General features: G+C 39.5%; 1 protein-coding gene across 1 annotated transcript; it reads left to right on the top strand.

Annotated features, from left to right (window-relative positions):
- Positions 1-210: 210 nt before the first annotated feature.
- On the top strand, positions 211-10,526 carry RAB9B (RAB9B, member RAS oncogene family). Its single transcript, XM_055120861.1, has 3 exons — positions 211-495; positions 985-1,075; positions 6,519-10,526. Exon 3 carries the CDS (start codon positions 6,561-6,563, stop codon positions 7,164-7,166), a length of 606 nt encoding a protein of 201 aa, XP_054976836.1. The 5' UTR covers positions 211-495; positions 985-1,075; positions 6,519-6,560; the 3' UTR covers positions 7,167-10,526.
- Positions 10,527-12,297: the final 1,771 nt, after the last annotated feature.

The following is a 12,297-nucleotide window of genomic DNA, read 5'->3' as shown; positions in this document are numbered from 1 at the left end:
TGCCCTGTCCTCTAGGCAGAAGTAGAGAATGTGGAGGTCCGGTCCAGGAATTGGGTGGGACGGGGGCTGGCGGGGGAGGCGCCTCGTGGAAGGACAGTCTTTGTTCGCCCGGCGCTCTGTGCCCCCCTCTGGGAGCGAAGGGGGGGAGGCCCGGGGGGATCGGGCTTGCGCATCGGGCTGAGAAGAAGAGGGAGCAGGCCGGCGAGCGCTGTCCAGAGGGCGGGAGGCGGATACACCGGGTCCCCGACGCCGAGACACGGCCACGAGGAGGCGGCGCGGGCCCGCCCCTCTGCTAGCGGGCGCGGGCCCGAGACGCTGCGCGGCGGCGGGAGCGAGCGGCTGCTGACAGCCCGGGGAGGTCCAGGCGGCACTTGCTGCCCCGTGCGAAAGGAGGCGGCAGCAGGAGCGGCGACCGCGGGGCTGACCACCCAGACAGCGGACCCTGCAGAGCTGCGCTGCCCGCGGTGCTCGCCCGTCTCCCCCCCGCCGGGCAGGGTAAGGTGCTGGTGCGTGGGCAGGAAGGGCTAACGGCCCGCGCCCGGGAGGCCGGGGGAGGGGGCATCCGTGGGAAGGGGGGAACGGGGTGGCGATGACCCTCTGGGCATTGGTATGGGGGGGGGACAGGCCTGGACGCTGGGGGGAGTCGGAGTGGAGGGCGAGGTGACGGCGGAGGGGGCGTTGCTGAGTAATCCCCAGCAGCTGCCAAAGCTCCGTGGGGAGACGCAGGGCTCCGTGGGGAGCGGGTGTGACTCAGTGCGCATGCACCGTAGCCCACCCGGCTCTGAGCGCCCGAGCTGAGGTGACAGGACCTGGGGCTAAGGTAGTCGGTGTTACGCATGCCATCTCACTTTCTTGGTCCCCAAAGCCAGCCGTGCCCCTGTACTAGGGATGCCAGCTTTCCCGATCTCTCCGGGGAGTTTATTTTCTCTAGATTACGTGGCCTGCTTGATGATACACAAACCTTACCTGCCTGTTTGTCTCCAGGAAGCCTGGGAAGAAGTGGGCTGTTGGGCAGTCCCCGCTGGTTATCTAGTGCGCCTTCAGGCTCACAGCGCCAGAACTGTCTTTGTGACAGGTAGGAGGTGAAATTCTATATTAGATCCTTCGAGTTGCAATAGGATTAAATAAATATGGGCATGAGTATGGTGGTAGTGTTTCAGTGGCACGGCAACGGTGACTTTTGGACTCAGAGCATGGGTACAGCAGACAACTTGTTCAGTCTCCAGAATGAATGCAGTGTGTCAAAGGGCTCCCCTTTCTAAGAACCCACACACTCCTCGTGCATCAGGTTGTATCAGAAACAATCTACAGCATCTAAATTAGAGGGACCTGAAAAGTCAATGGTTTCTTACTTGGATTGATTTTCTACAGTTTATAGAAAATCCCACTCAGTTCTTCAGTGGGATTTTCTAAATATTGTGCCAGGGTTCAAAAATGAGTTGAATAACTCCAACAACAAGATGGGCTTTCCCCATAACTTCAGCTATGGTTCCTCCCGGGGCAGATTGTCATCGCTTCTCCTTCCCCTCTTGCTATTTCCCATCCTCTGCCCTGCAGTATATATCTATCAAAAGACGTGGTCCCAAACAGTCAACACTATGAATATTAGCATCCTTCTCTTCATGTTAATGGAGCTAACCTTGCCTATTTGCTTTTTTACACCTACTCCTACTTATTACTCTAAAATGTACTATTTTCAATACTCCTATTTCCTTTTTTGTTGCACTGCCTTCTCCCTCAACTCCAACCCCATCCTGAAACATCTTAAATTAAATACAATAATTGTAGTAAGTCTGTGTGGGTGTGGACATAACAGAGTCAAGATTTTAAGTATGTTGAAGAACAAAGGAAGGGAGGGAGCCTTGGCTATTTGAATTGTTAATTCACTTTGCTTCACAAGACGTGATCATTGTGGGGGTAGGGGAAGTGAATGAACTATCCTTAAAGAATATTTGTTAATCTACTTTAGAGGGTTGAGTAGGAAAGAGTAATTGTACCTTTAGGATATTTGAGCACATTAAGCCAGATCTTTCTATGAACAGACCCAAAATCAGAACAAAAGCATTTAATACAAATCCTGACCTATTGGGCATCCATAAAGGATATATATAAGAGATTTGATTTTCCCATGAAGTGTTTTTAGGGTATTCAAACAATTATTTGGACTACTCAGTGCTACTTTTTAATGGTTTGATATAAATCTGGCATATCCTAGGGAGAGAATCTTTGATTTTATTAATTACTGCACTATTAAAAGTATGTAGTAAAGGATGTCACACTCCTTTCCAAATGATGATGATGATAGTGGTGGTGGTGATGGGGATATCAACATCCACTAAAATAATAAAGGGAGATAATTGTTTTACTCTTGTGTTTTGGGGGAATGAAGCAATTTATATACACATATATATAATTCATGTGGGGGTAAAGGAAGCAAAACTTAAGTATTTTTATTGACTTTCAAGAGGTATAAATTCTGCTATATCCTATCTAGAAAGTGATCCATATAAATCCATAACTTCTGCTTCTTAGTCTTCTTATGAATAATAGTGCTTATGCATCTTCAATAACTGTGGCTCTATTGACCATCAATTAATAAACATTAATCTGTGAACCTAACTCACCAGTTCATTAATAATCAAATATGTATTGATCATTCAAATGGAGGACTCTGGTGCTGCATGCTGAAGGGGCTTCAAAGACATATATATATATATAGTTACAAGGATCTTACTATCCAGCAATTGAAATTTTGGTCATATAGGAAATACATACTTGCAAAAAAGGTTTGTCAACAAAACAAGACAGTATAATGGTATTATTTCAACTTATATCACTGTATCTTAAACTTTATGTCATTTGTAAAATCTTTGAAGGATACAGCCAGTCTTAAACCTGCATGCATTTCCAGCATGTCTACTCCAGAGTGAGCTCAAGTGATGAAGTCCTTCAGTAGGTTAGATGGAGAAAGAAAAGCCATAAGCAATAGATTAGATGCAGAGATGTGGTCCAAATTAGGTCTAATGGCAAAGGAGTAGAAAATGATGTTGCTACAAAAAATCTGAAGGAGTTAATGCACAGATAAGCTTAAACTTTATTCATTTCTACCTGTAGCAAACAAATGGGAATTAAAACAGCAAAGGAAAGTTAAAGGTCATTTCAAAAGGAAATAACACAGATTAGAGACTAAAATGTTTCCTCATGGGTTGTCACCATGGCTTGGAGGCTGTTCTCTCATTCTGGGCAACTCAGAGAAGGGAACACCAAGTAAAATGTGGTTGGAGGTCATGTGGGGGAAAGATGATGCGGGCCGAATATAGACTAGAGACTGAACACAATGGCCACTCAGCACCTTTGTTGCAAACCACAACACCTAATCAGAGAGAGAGTACAAAAGGGAATACCCTGCCATAGTGGCAGTGTGGGGTGGGGGACACGGGACTGGGGAGGGGGGGAGGGATGTTGGGTTTACTGGTGGTGGAGAATGGGCACTGGTGAAGGGATGGGTTATCATACTTTGTAAGGGAGAAACATGAGCACAAAAATGTATAAATCTGTAATTGTACCCTCACGTTGACTCACTAATTAAAAATAAACTATTAATTAAAAAAAACTATTAGAGCCCCATCAATGACAAGGGAAACATATATATGCAAACTTCTTTAGATGACTAATTTGATTTTTGTGTTTACTGCTAATGTATTATTAATCAACAGTTCATTATACTTTCAGATAACCTTAAAACAATAAAATAAAATGTTTCCTCATGGATCCATAGCATAATTCGACTGGAAGATCCCTAAGTGCTCTCCAGTGCTGAGATTCTGTTGTGTATACAGATGCACAGAATGTCACTCTTCTGTATGGAAGGCAAGAAAAAGAAGAATCCATTAGACAATCTCAGTTCCTTTCTGAAAAGGATCAATACTAAGCCAGAGGGCATCCACCAGTGAAAGAAAACAAGTAGAAAAGCAAAAAGAGCAAAAATCTCAAACCAAAATTTCAGTAAACACATAAATCTTTGAAAGCTTCCGAAGTTAATTATCCTTCCCCAAATTCTCTGAGTGATTTCATCTTAGAAGATATTGAAACAGAAAACATAGCCTTCCCATGTTCATAAATTTAATGTATGCCATAATAATGATGATGACATTTATCTTTTAGTTGCTGTCAGCTCAGTGCAATTGTTATAGAAACACATAGCTTTTCCTCTTTTTGTTCATGCTATCAGCATACATATCAGAAATCATGTGTGCACATAACAAAATAGGAAATACATAAGCAACTGCATCATTATCCCAGATAGCTACTAACACTTATTCATTGTTCCTGGAGCTGAATATTTGATTTACATATTTACTCAGTCCTTAAGCCATCATTTTACTTTATCCACATCTGGAAAAGTTGAGTTATTAAGTCATTTAATGATGTGAATTCATGGTACTTAGTTTATTTGGCATAGGACTTTAGTTCTATCAGTAAGGTGCCCACATGTTTACTTTTTCTTACTTTTCTTGAATGCTAAAGTTTTGCTCTGCGGAGGGCAGAAAAATAGTATAGGGGTTAAGACAATTGTGTTGCATGGTTATATGCAGCCAATTCAAGTTCTATTCCTAGCATCCTATATGGTCCCATGAGCACCTCCAGGAGTAACCCCTGAGGATTACTGGGTATTACCCCAAAGCAAAACATAAATTCTGCTCTATAAAATAATCTTACAGACCAAAGTATAAAAGTAAATGTGTTTCATCTCAATTTAAATACATGTTAATTACCTGTGCTACTTCCAAAGAGCAATTTGAAAGCAGGGGCAGGGGTGGGAGGGTAGACAAAAACCAGAACTTGAAACTTTAAAAAATTATTATAGTTTATGTGTATTAGTGTTACAATAATGCTCAAGTTTCTGGTATTAATGTATGAAGTTAATGCATTCTCCCACCCTCAAAATTTCCCAGAACCTCCACTCCATCCCTAAGTCACCTTCAGTCCAACATTCTCCCCCAGTTCCCAGTCATCGCTCATTATTTTTTGATTACCAATTATACTACTGCTAAGGAACCTTCTGTGTGTTGGAGACACTCCATTTATGTTATGTATTACTTCCCAGCAACCCCTTCACTTCTCCCAAATCTATCATTCACAGGTCTGTACATACATTTGAGTATACAAGATTATTATCTGTATCATTGATTTATTTCTCTACATGCCACAGATGAGTGAGATCATCTGTTTTTGTTCTACTGACTGGCTTATTTTGCTCAGCATGATACCTTCCAGTTTGATCCAAGTGGCCACAAACTGCCTGACTTCATTTTGGCCCGATGGCTGCACATTGTCCCACAAAGTCTTTATCCATTCACCTGTTGTTGGGTATTTGAGTTGTTTCTATATCCTAAATATTGTACTAAGAACTGCAATAAAAACAGGTGTGCGTATATCTTTTCAAACAAATGATTTTACATTTTGTATTCTAAGGTGGGATAGCTGGGTCAAATGGTACCTCCATTCTTACTTTTTGAAAACTTTCCATATGGTTTGCCTTATGGACCAGATGACATTCCCATCTCAGTGATTAAGGATTTCATTTATACCACAATTCCAACAATATTTGTGGCTTCCAGTTTATTTTATGTATGACATTCCTACTGCTGCAAATGAATGCCTCATTGTCATTTTGATTTGTATTTCCCTGATACAATATAGTTGTGTAGCAAATATTTGGTTTCTTATTTTATGATGCACTCTAGATAACCCATATATATGTTATGAAGATGACAAAAGAATACTGTATAATTATTAGCACTTTAGATTTAACAGTATGTTTTTGCTGGTGATACGATGGAGTCAGAACCTGAACGAAAAATTAGTAATCTATTTAATATATTCTTTCTGAATGATGCTTATTATAATGTTTCATCATCAGCTTAAGTGCCATTGTTTCATGAGGAAAAACTGTGGGAGATTCTTTACTTGTGATAATATCTGTATCCATGCAAGTATATGGGGCAAATGTGTGATAAAACTTTACCTTTTTCTTTCTCCCCAGTTCTAAGGTTCAATCCAATTCTAGGCCAAAACTCTAATGACAGAATAAAAATTGCAGCTTATCCAGCTTTCTCTCCATAACTCATAAGTCCATGATGAATAAACTTCAATCAAGTTTATACCATTTGCCTCTTGCTTGGAACTATCCAAATCAGAAGCTAGTATGAATGATATTCCTTTTCCAGACTCTCCTAAAATAGGATCAGAACCGAACCTAATTACAGCACCATATGCTATTCTCTTTATCTATGGCATTCAGCCATTTTCCTGATAGTCAAGAGACCTCTGAAAATCAAACCTGTTTTTCCTCTTAGGCAAAAAGTGTTATATTCCTTCTGCGGTAGTATTATCACTTAATGACCACGAATCAGAGAAAGTTACATTAGAATACCTTTTAATTATAACGTTTACTCTGAGGTTCATTTAAGTCTCCGATTTAACTGTTTTCTCTCTGACTTTTCTTTTATTTGCAGGTTCCCTTGGTTATAAACTCCTCCCCTCCTGGTGCTACAACAATGAGTGGGAAATCCCTGCTCTTAAAGGTCATTCTCTTAGGTGATGGTGGAGTTGGGAAAAGCTCACTTATGAATCGCTATGTAACCAATAAATTTGACTCCCAGGCTTTTCACACTATAGGGGTAGAGTTCTTAAACCGAGATCTGGAGGTAGATGGACGTTTTGTAACACTCCAGATCTGGGACACGGCCGGGCAGGAACGTTTCAAGAGCCTTCGGACACCTTTCTACAGGGGAGCAGACTGCTGCCTCTTGACCTTCAGTGTGGATGACCGACAGAGCTTTGAGAACCTTGGTAACTGGCAGAAAGAATTCATCTACTATGCAGATGTGAAAGACCCTGAGAACTTCCCTTTTGTAGTTCTTGGTAACAAGGTAGACAAGGAGGATAGGCAAGTAACTACTGAGGAGGCACAAGCCTGGTGCACGGAGAATGGGGACTACCCTTATCTAGAAACAAGTGCCAAAGATGATACTAATGTGACAGTGGCCTTTGAAGAAGCTGTCAGGCAGGTGCTGGCTGTAGAGGAACAACTGGAGCATTGCATGTTAGGTCACACTATTGATTTGAATAGTGGCTCCAAAGCAGGATCTTCATGCTGTTAAAAATAGAAAGCCTTTGAAAAATGTCTTCCAAATTGGTCAGTAGTATAAGAATAACCATGTCTCTCTAAGAATGTGTGTGCATACATGCACATACACAAAAGAGTAAGAGATAGGTTGAAGTTATGAATCAAATCCTTTCCAGTTGAAGTTGTAGGGTGATTTTTAAAAAAAGCTTTATCGAGTATATTTTGTGTGACTCCTGCTATTTCCTCCTTGTGTGTGTCAGGATGTTTCAGAAAGCTTTAGTCCTGAGTGATTTAAATATTTTTCAAATCACAGTTTAAACTTAGAACCCAGCCGCATGAAGGAGTTAAAGAGTGACAGCTATCCCTTAAAGTGTTTTATTTATCAACTAACAAATGTCCCCATCCACTCTTGCCAAGCAGATTCTGACATTTCTGCCAAAGGAATAAAGACTCTAAGGTGTATCACAGTACATAATAATTTAAACAAAGGTTTCTTTAAAAAAGACATTGTAATTATTAGGAATGCAAAAGTATAATAATGTACAGTACCTTGTTTAATTTCCTATGTATGGTTTGCTCCCTTCCGAGCTTTTCAGAAGCATACCACATTGAATAATGTCTTATTCAAAACATACAGTGATGACACTGGAAGTTGAATTTACTCCTTGTGTTTGATATGACAAGGTACTAATTGATTATGCTTAAATATGCCAACCACTTTTGCACATAAATGGTTGGTTTTGCTGCTTTTACTTCATAAGTCTACTTCTGCTGCATAGGGATATTGCTTCTCTGACAACCTCTTATCAATTTAGCAATGCTGCTTAGCATATGGCTTTGGATACAGTGCTCTTTTCTCATAGTTTTGATGACCCTTTGGTTCACCAGGCTGTGTTCCTAGAGAAGCTTTCATAATAGATCGGGGAATTGTGGGCTTTACTTATACGGTTCTTTAATTCAAATAGTGTAGAAGGAACAGATTTCTTATATGTTGAGGTGTGTGTTCAGATAGTCAAATACTATGCTGAAAGTGACAAGAGAGCAGACATTATAATTATAAGAAATTTATTCTTAGGCCAGATTAGTTGTCCAGCAGTTGAATGGACTGCCTTAATAGTGAACTGCCTTCCAGTTAATATATTCAGGAAGTTGCTGGATGACACCTGTTAAAATACCATAGGAAGAATTTCTGTACTGGATAGATTTTCAGTATAAATCCTACAAATCTATGAACTACAAACTACATCTCAATGTCATTTACAGTTAGACATATCTCAAAACAACAGCCTAAGACTATAGAAAGGACTTTAAAAATTCTCAAACTGTTCTGAGATCAACATTTAATAGCAATTACGGAGCACTCCCATTTGCTTTTGCAATAGGTGTGGGAAAATACTAAACTCTAAGTAATTATTACTTGCCCTGATACAAGAATCCTGAAGATATCATATTAAAATACAAATGCGATTAGCCAGATTTTGACTGCCAGCTATATACTATATTATGGATATGGAGTTTTGTTCCTATTGGTTTATCTGTTTGTCTTGCATAGCTTTTACTCTGTACTTTTAAAACATCTATGATAAAATTGTGACCCAAGGTGGGGAGGGACATTAAAAATGACACCCCTAAAGAGATCTCAGATAGGAAGGGGACAGGAACTTTCACAGGAATACAGCCTAGAAATCTCCATTGTAGCCACTTAATGGAATCAGCCTTATAAATGGGACTTTATGTGCTTTAAGAGCTCTGGGACTTTTGGGCCAAACAAGTGGAGTGCAGTATTTCAACCAGTCATGCTCAATATTTGCAATCTAAATATAGCCTTGACACCATTGACCAACTAACTTTGATGTCAGAAATCAAAGCCAGCCCAGGGACCCCACAGTTCTTAAGCTTTGGTCCCTATGCTGCCAATGCCTATAGCCAGCTGCACTTGGTTTCCAAGTTCTATGATCATTTTGCTACAGTTATGTTAGGGTGAAAATCTATATGTCAAAACTGTTAAATGCTAATTGTTTATAAGTGCATGAGACCTGGGGCCTTCTCTTTCTACTTGCACTCTGCTTATACTAGTTTCTATTTGTAGATCTCAGGCCTTCAAAACACTTTCATCCACTCACAAAAGTATTTGTCTATAGGATGGCATGTGGTCATTTGAGTAAAAAATTAATGATGTGAGTAGCTCATTCATAAACCTCCTGTCCATCCAAGACAAGTGTTAATTTTATTAATTGGTCAACTGAAGCCCCTTATGTGTCATACCAATTTTTTTCTGCCAACTCATAACAGTTTTCTTAATGGAATCACTTAATATTAAGTGACCAAACAATGACTTTTTGGTGAATTATATTCAGTGGGGTGCTGACATAGTTTGCATAAGATTAAAAAACACCAAAAGTTGAAATCTGTGAGTACCAGAAACTATGTATATAGGTTTAGAAATTGACTGTGAAATTGAAAATGTACAGTGCAATATTTTCAGTAGGTGTTTTTTAAATGAACACTTGATGTTTTAAAGAAGATATTTTTAATTGGAACTATGCTGTTTTTCCAGTGGTCCATTAAAGTATTTATTTAGTTTGTTTTTGTGTATTGGACATTCAGCGGACCTCAGATTTTGTTTGTCTTCAGTGGATTAATTTCAGGTTACTTTGTGCCTGCCTCAGCCATCTATATTTTACCCTGAGGTATTCCACAATCCTCTTGTTGCGGGTGCTGCTAAAAACTCAAAATTGTGTATCAGATATTTTATTTGAACTGTAAAAATCATCTGTGTCAAAGTGAATAAAATTGCATTTTGAATAATCAGTACACAATGATTGTGCTTCTATTTTAGGCAAAAATAGTAGTACACCTGACACACTGTACATATCAGTCAAGGCTCTCTTTCATGTAATCCTACATGTTGCCTCTGAATTATTTTGTTCACGTGATATTCCAAGCAGCCACTACCTAGTAATAAAAGGGATACACTTTTACTAATTGGGAGACAGAATCCAAAGATTAAGGTGGGGAGGTTCTTTATCACCAGCTTTTAGTGACCCCAAGTATTAAAGACTAGAACTTGGATCTTGAGTCTCCACTTGATTTTTATTATAATTTGATATAAATGTTAAATCGCGACAAAACACAAATATATTAATTTATGTTATCTTCTTTATTTTACTGTTTTCCGGATCTGAGAAAAACATAAAAATATAGAAAAACAATGGATATTTCTATTAAATATTTTGTTGTCTTGTTTCTCACATATTGGTATTTAAAGATATTTGCATTAGCAATGAATGGCTTGAATATTCATAGTGATGACTTTTAAAAAATGTTCTATTGATTGAGATTCTGTGGTTTACGATGTCATTAATTATGGTTTCTCATGTGCAGGGGGAAAATAGACATTTTTCAACATGGCTATTTCCTCATTTGGGGGTGATCATTTAAGTTATACTTTAGTTAAAGCACCTGATATCATTTTGGTTTGTCTATCATGCAGCTTTTAGGCTACAGAAAGGCAAATACTTATAAACATTTTTATTAAAAACTGCATATATTTATAAAATAATTCTAAACATATATTTTATTTGTCATTGGTTACAAAAACATTAGAATTTCAGTAGTTTTATAAGTCTCTACATACATTATACTACTGAAACCATCACTACCAAAGTTCCAGTGCCATTCCACAAAAAAAATACTTCTCTACCCATTCCTCCCAACCTTTCTCTTTTTCCCTTCAATAAACACAATAGTTTTCACCAAATCTCAGTTAACTTTTTATTATTATTTTGCTAGCTTATTTACCCTAGTTATTAATAGACCACATATGATTGAAAACATCTACTGAAAGTCTCTCATGTCCTTATTTTAACCTACTTACCTCAAATTCCACCCACGTTGTCAAAAAGGACAAGATTTTATATTTTTAATGACACAGTAGTATTACATGCAATGCATGTAACACTTGTTCTTTATTCAGTCATCTGTCAATGGGTATTTAAGCTGATTCAAAGTTTTAGCAATGAGAGGCTGGAGTGATAGTACAGAGGGGAGGGCGTTTGCCTTGCACACGGCTGACCTGGGTTCAATCCACGGCATCCCATATAGTCCCTCAAGCCCATTCAGGAGTAATTCCTGAGTGCAAAACCAGAAGTAACCCCTGAACATCGCTGGGTGTGACCCAAAAAGCTAAAAAAATATCAGAGTCTTAGCTATGGGTGAAGACAGTTAGATAGAAAGGGTTAGATACAGAATTATCTTTTTTTTTTTTTTTTTTGCTTTTTGGATCACACCCGGCGATGCACAGGGGTTACTCCTGGCTCTGCACTCAGGAATTATCCCTGGCGGTTCTCAGGGGACCATATGGGATGCTGGGAATCGAACCCGGGTCGGCCACGTGCAAGGCAAACGCCCTACCCGCTGTGCTATTGCTCCAGCCCCAGAATTATCTTTCATATGTGGGACTTGAAGATACACAATAAGGTAACAACAAAGGTGCAAAGGCAAAATCATGGGAAAACTGATCTACACAATTGAGGTAATGGGTGAGGGAGGAGATTTGGGGTTTGGGGGAAAAGCTAGGGATGGGTTGGAATTATATCCAGGAGAAACCATTAGTAATAGTATTGTGAAAAATATATAAAATATTTTGGGCTGGAGCGATAGCACAGTGGTAGGGCGTTCGCCTTTCACTCGGCCAACCTGTGTTCGATTCTTCCGCCCCTCTGGGAGAGCCCGGCAAGCTACCGAGAGTATCTCGCCCGCACGGCAGAGCCTGGCAAGCTAGCCGTGGCATATTCGATATGCCAAAAACAGTAACAATAAGTCTCACAATGCGAGATGTTACTGGTGCCCGCTCAAGCAAATTGATGAGCAACGGGATGACAGATTGAATGCTATTTGGTCTGATATAAAATATTTTAAAAGCCTCTGCTATTGAATAACAGTGCTATAAGTGTAGCAATGCAATTATTATTTTAGGTTAATGCAAAAACTAATATTTTGAAAGCATAAACCCCGCTTTCTATTTTTGATTTTTTAAAGAGATAAGTATATTTTTTAGCATTTTGTTTTGTTTGGCTTTTTTGGTCACACTTAGCAATGCTCAGGGGCTGCTTCTGAGCTACTCCTGAGGCTCTGCCCTCAGGAATCACTCCTGGCAGTGCTCA

The sequence above is a fragment of the Sorex araneus genome, chromosome X, assembly GCF_027595985.1.
Source record: "Sorex araneus isolate mSorAra2 chromosome X, mSorAra2.pri, whole genome shotgun sequence".
In the NCBI taxonomy this organism is placed as follows: domain Eukaryota; kingdom Metazoa; phylum Chordata; class Mammalia; order Eulipotyphla; family Soricidae; genus Sorex; species Sorex araneus.
This window is presented reverse-complemented; position numbering and strand designations above follow the sequence as displayed.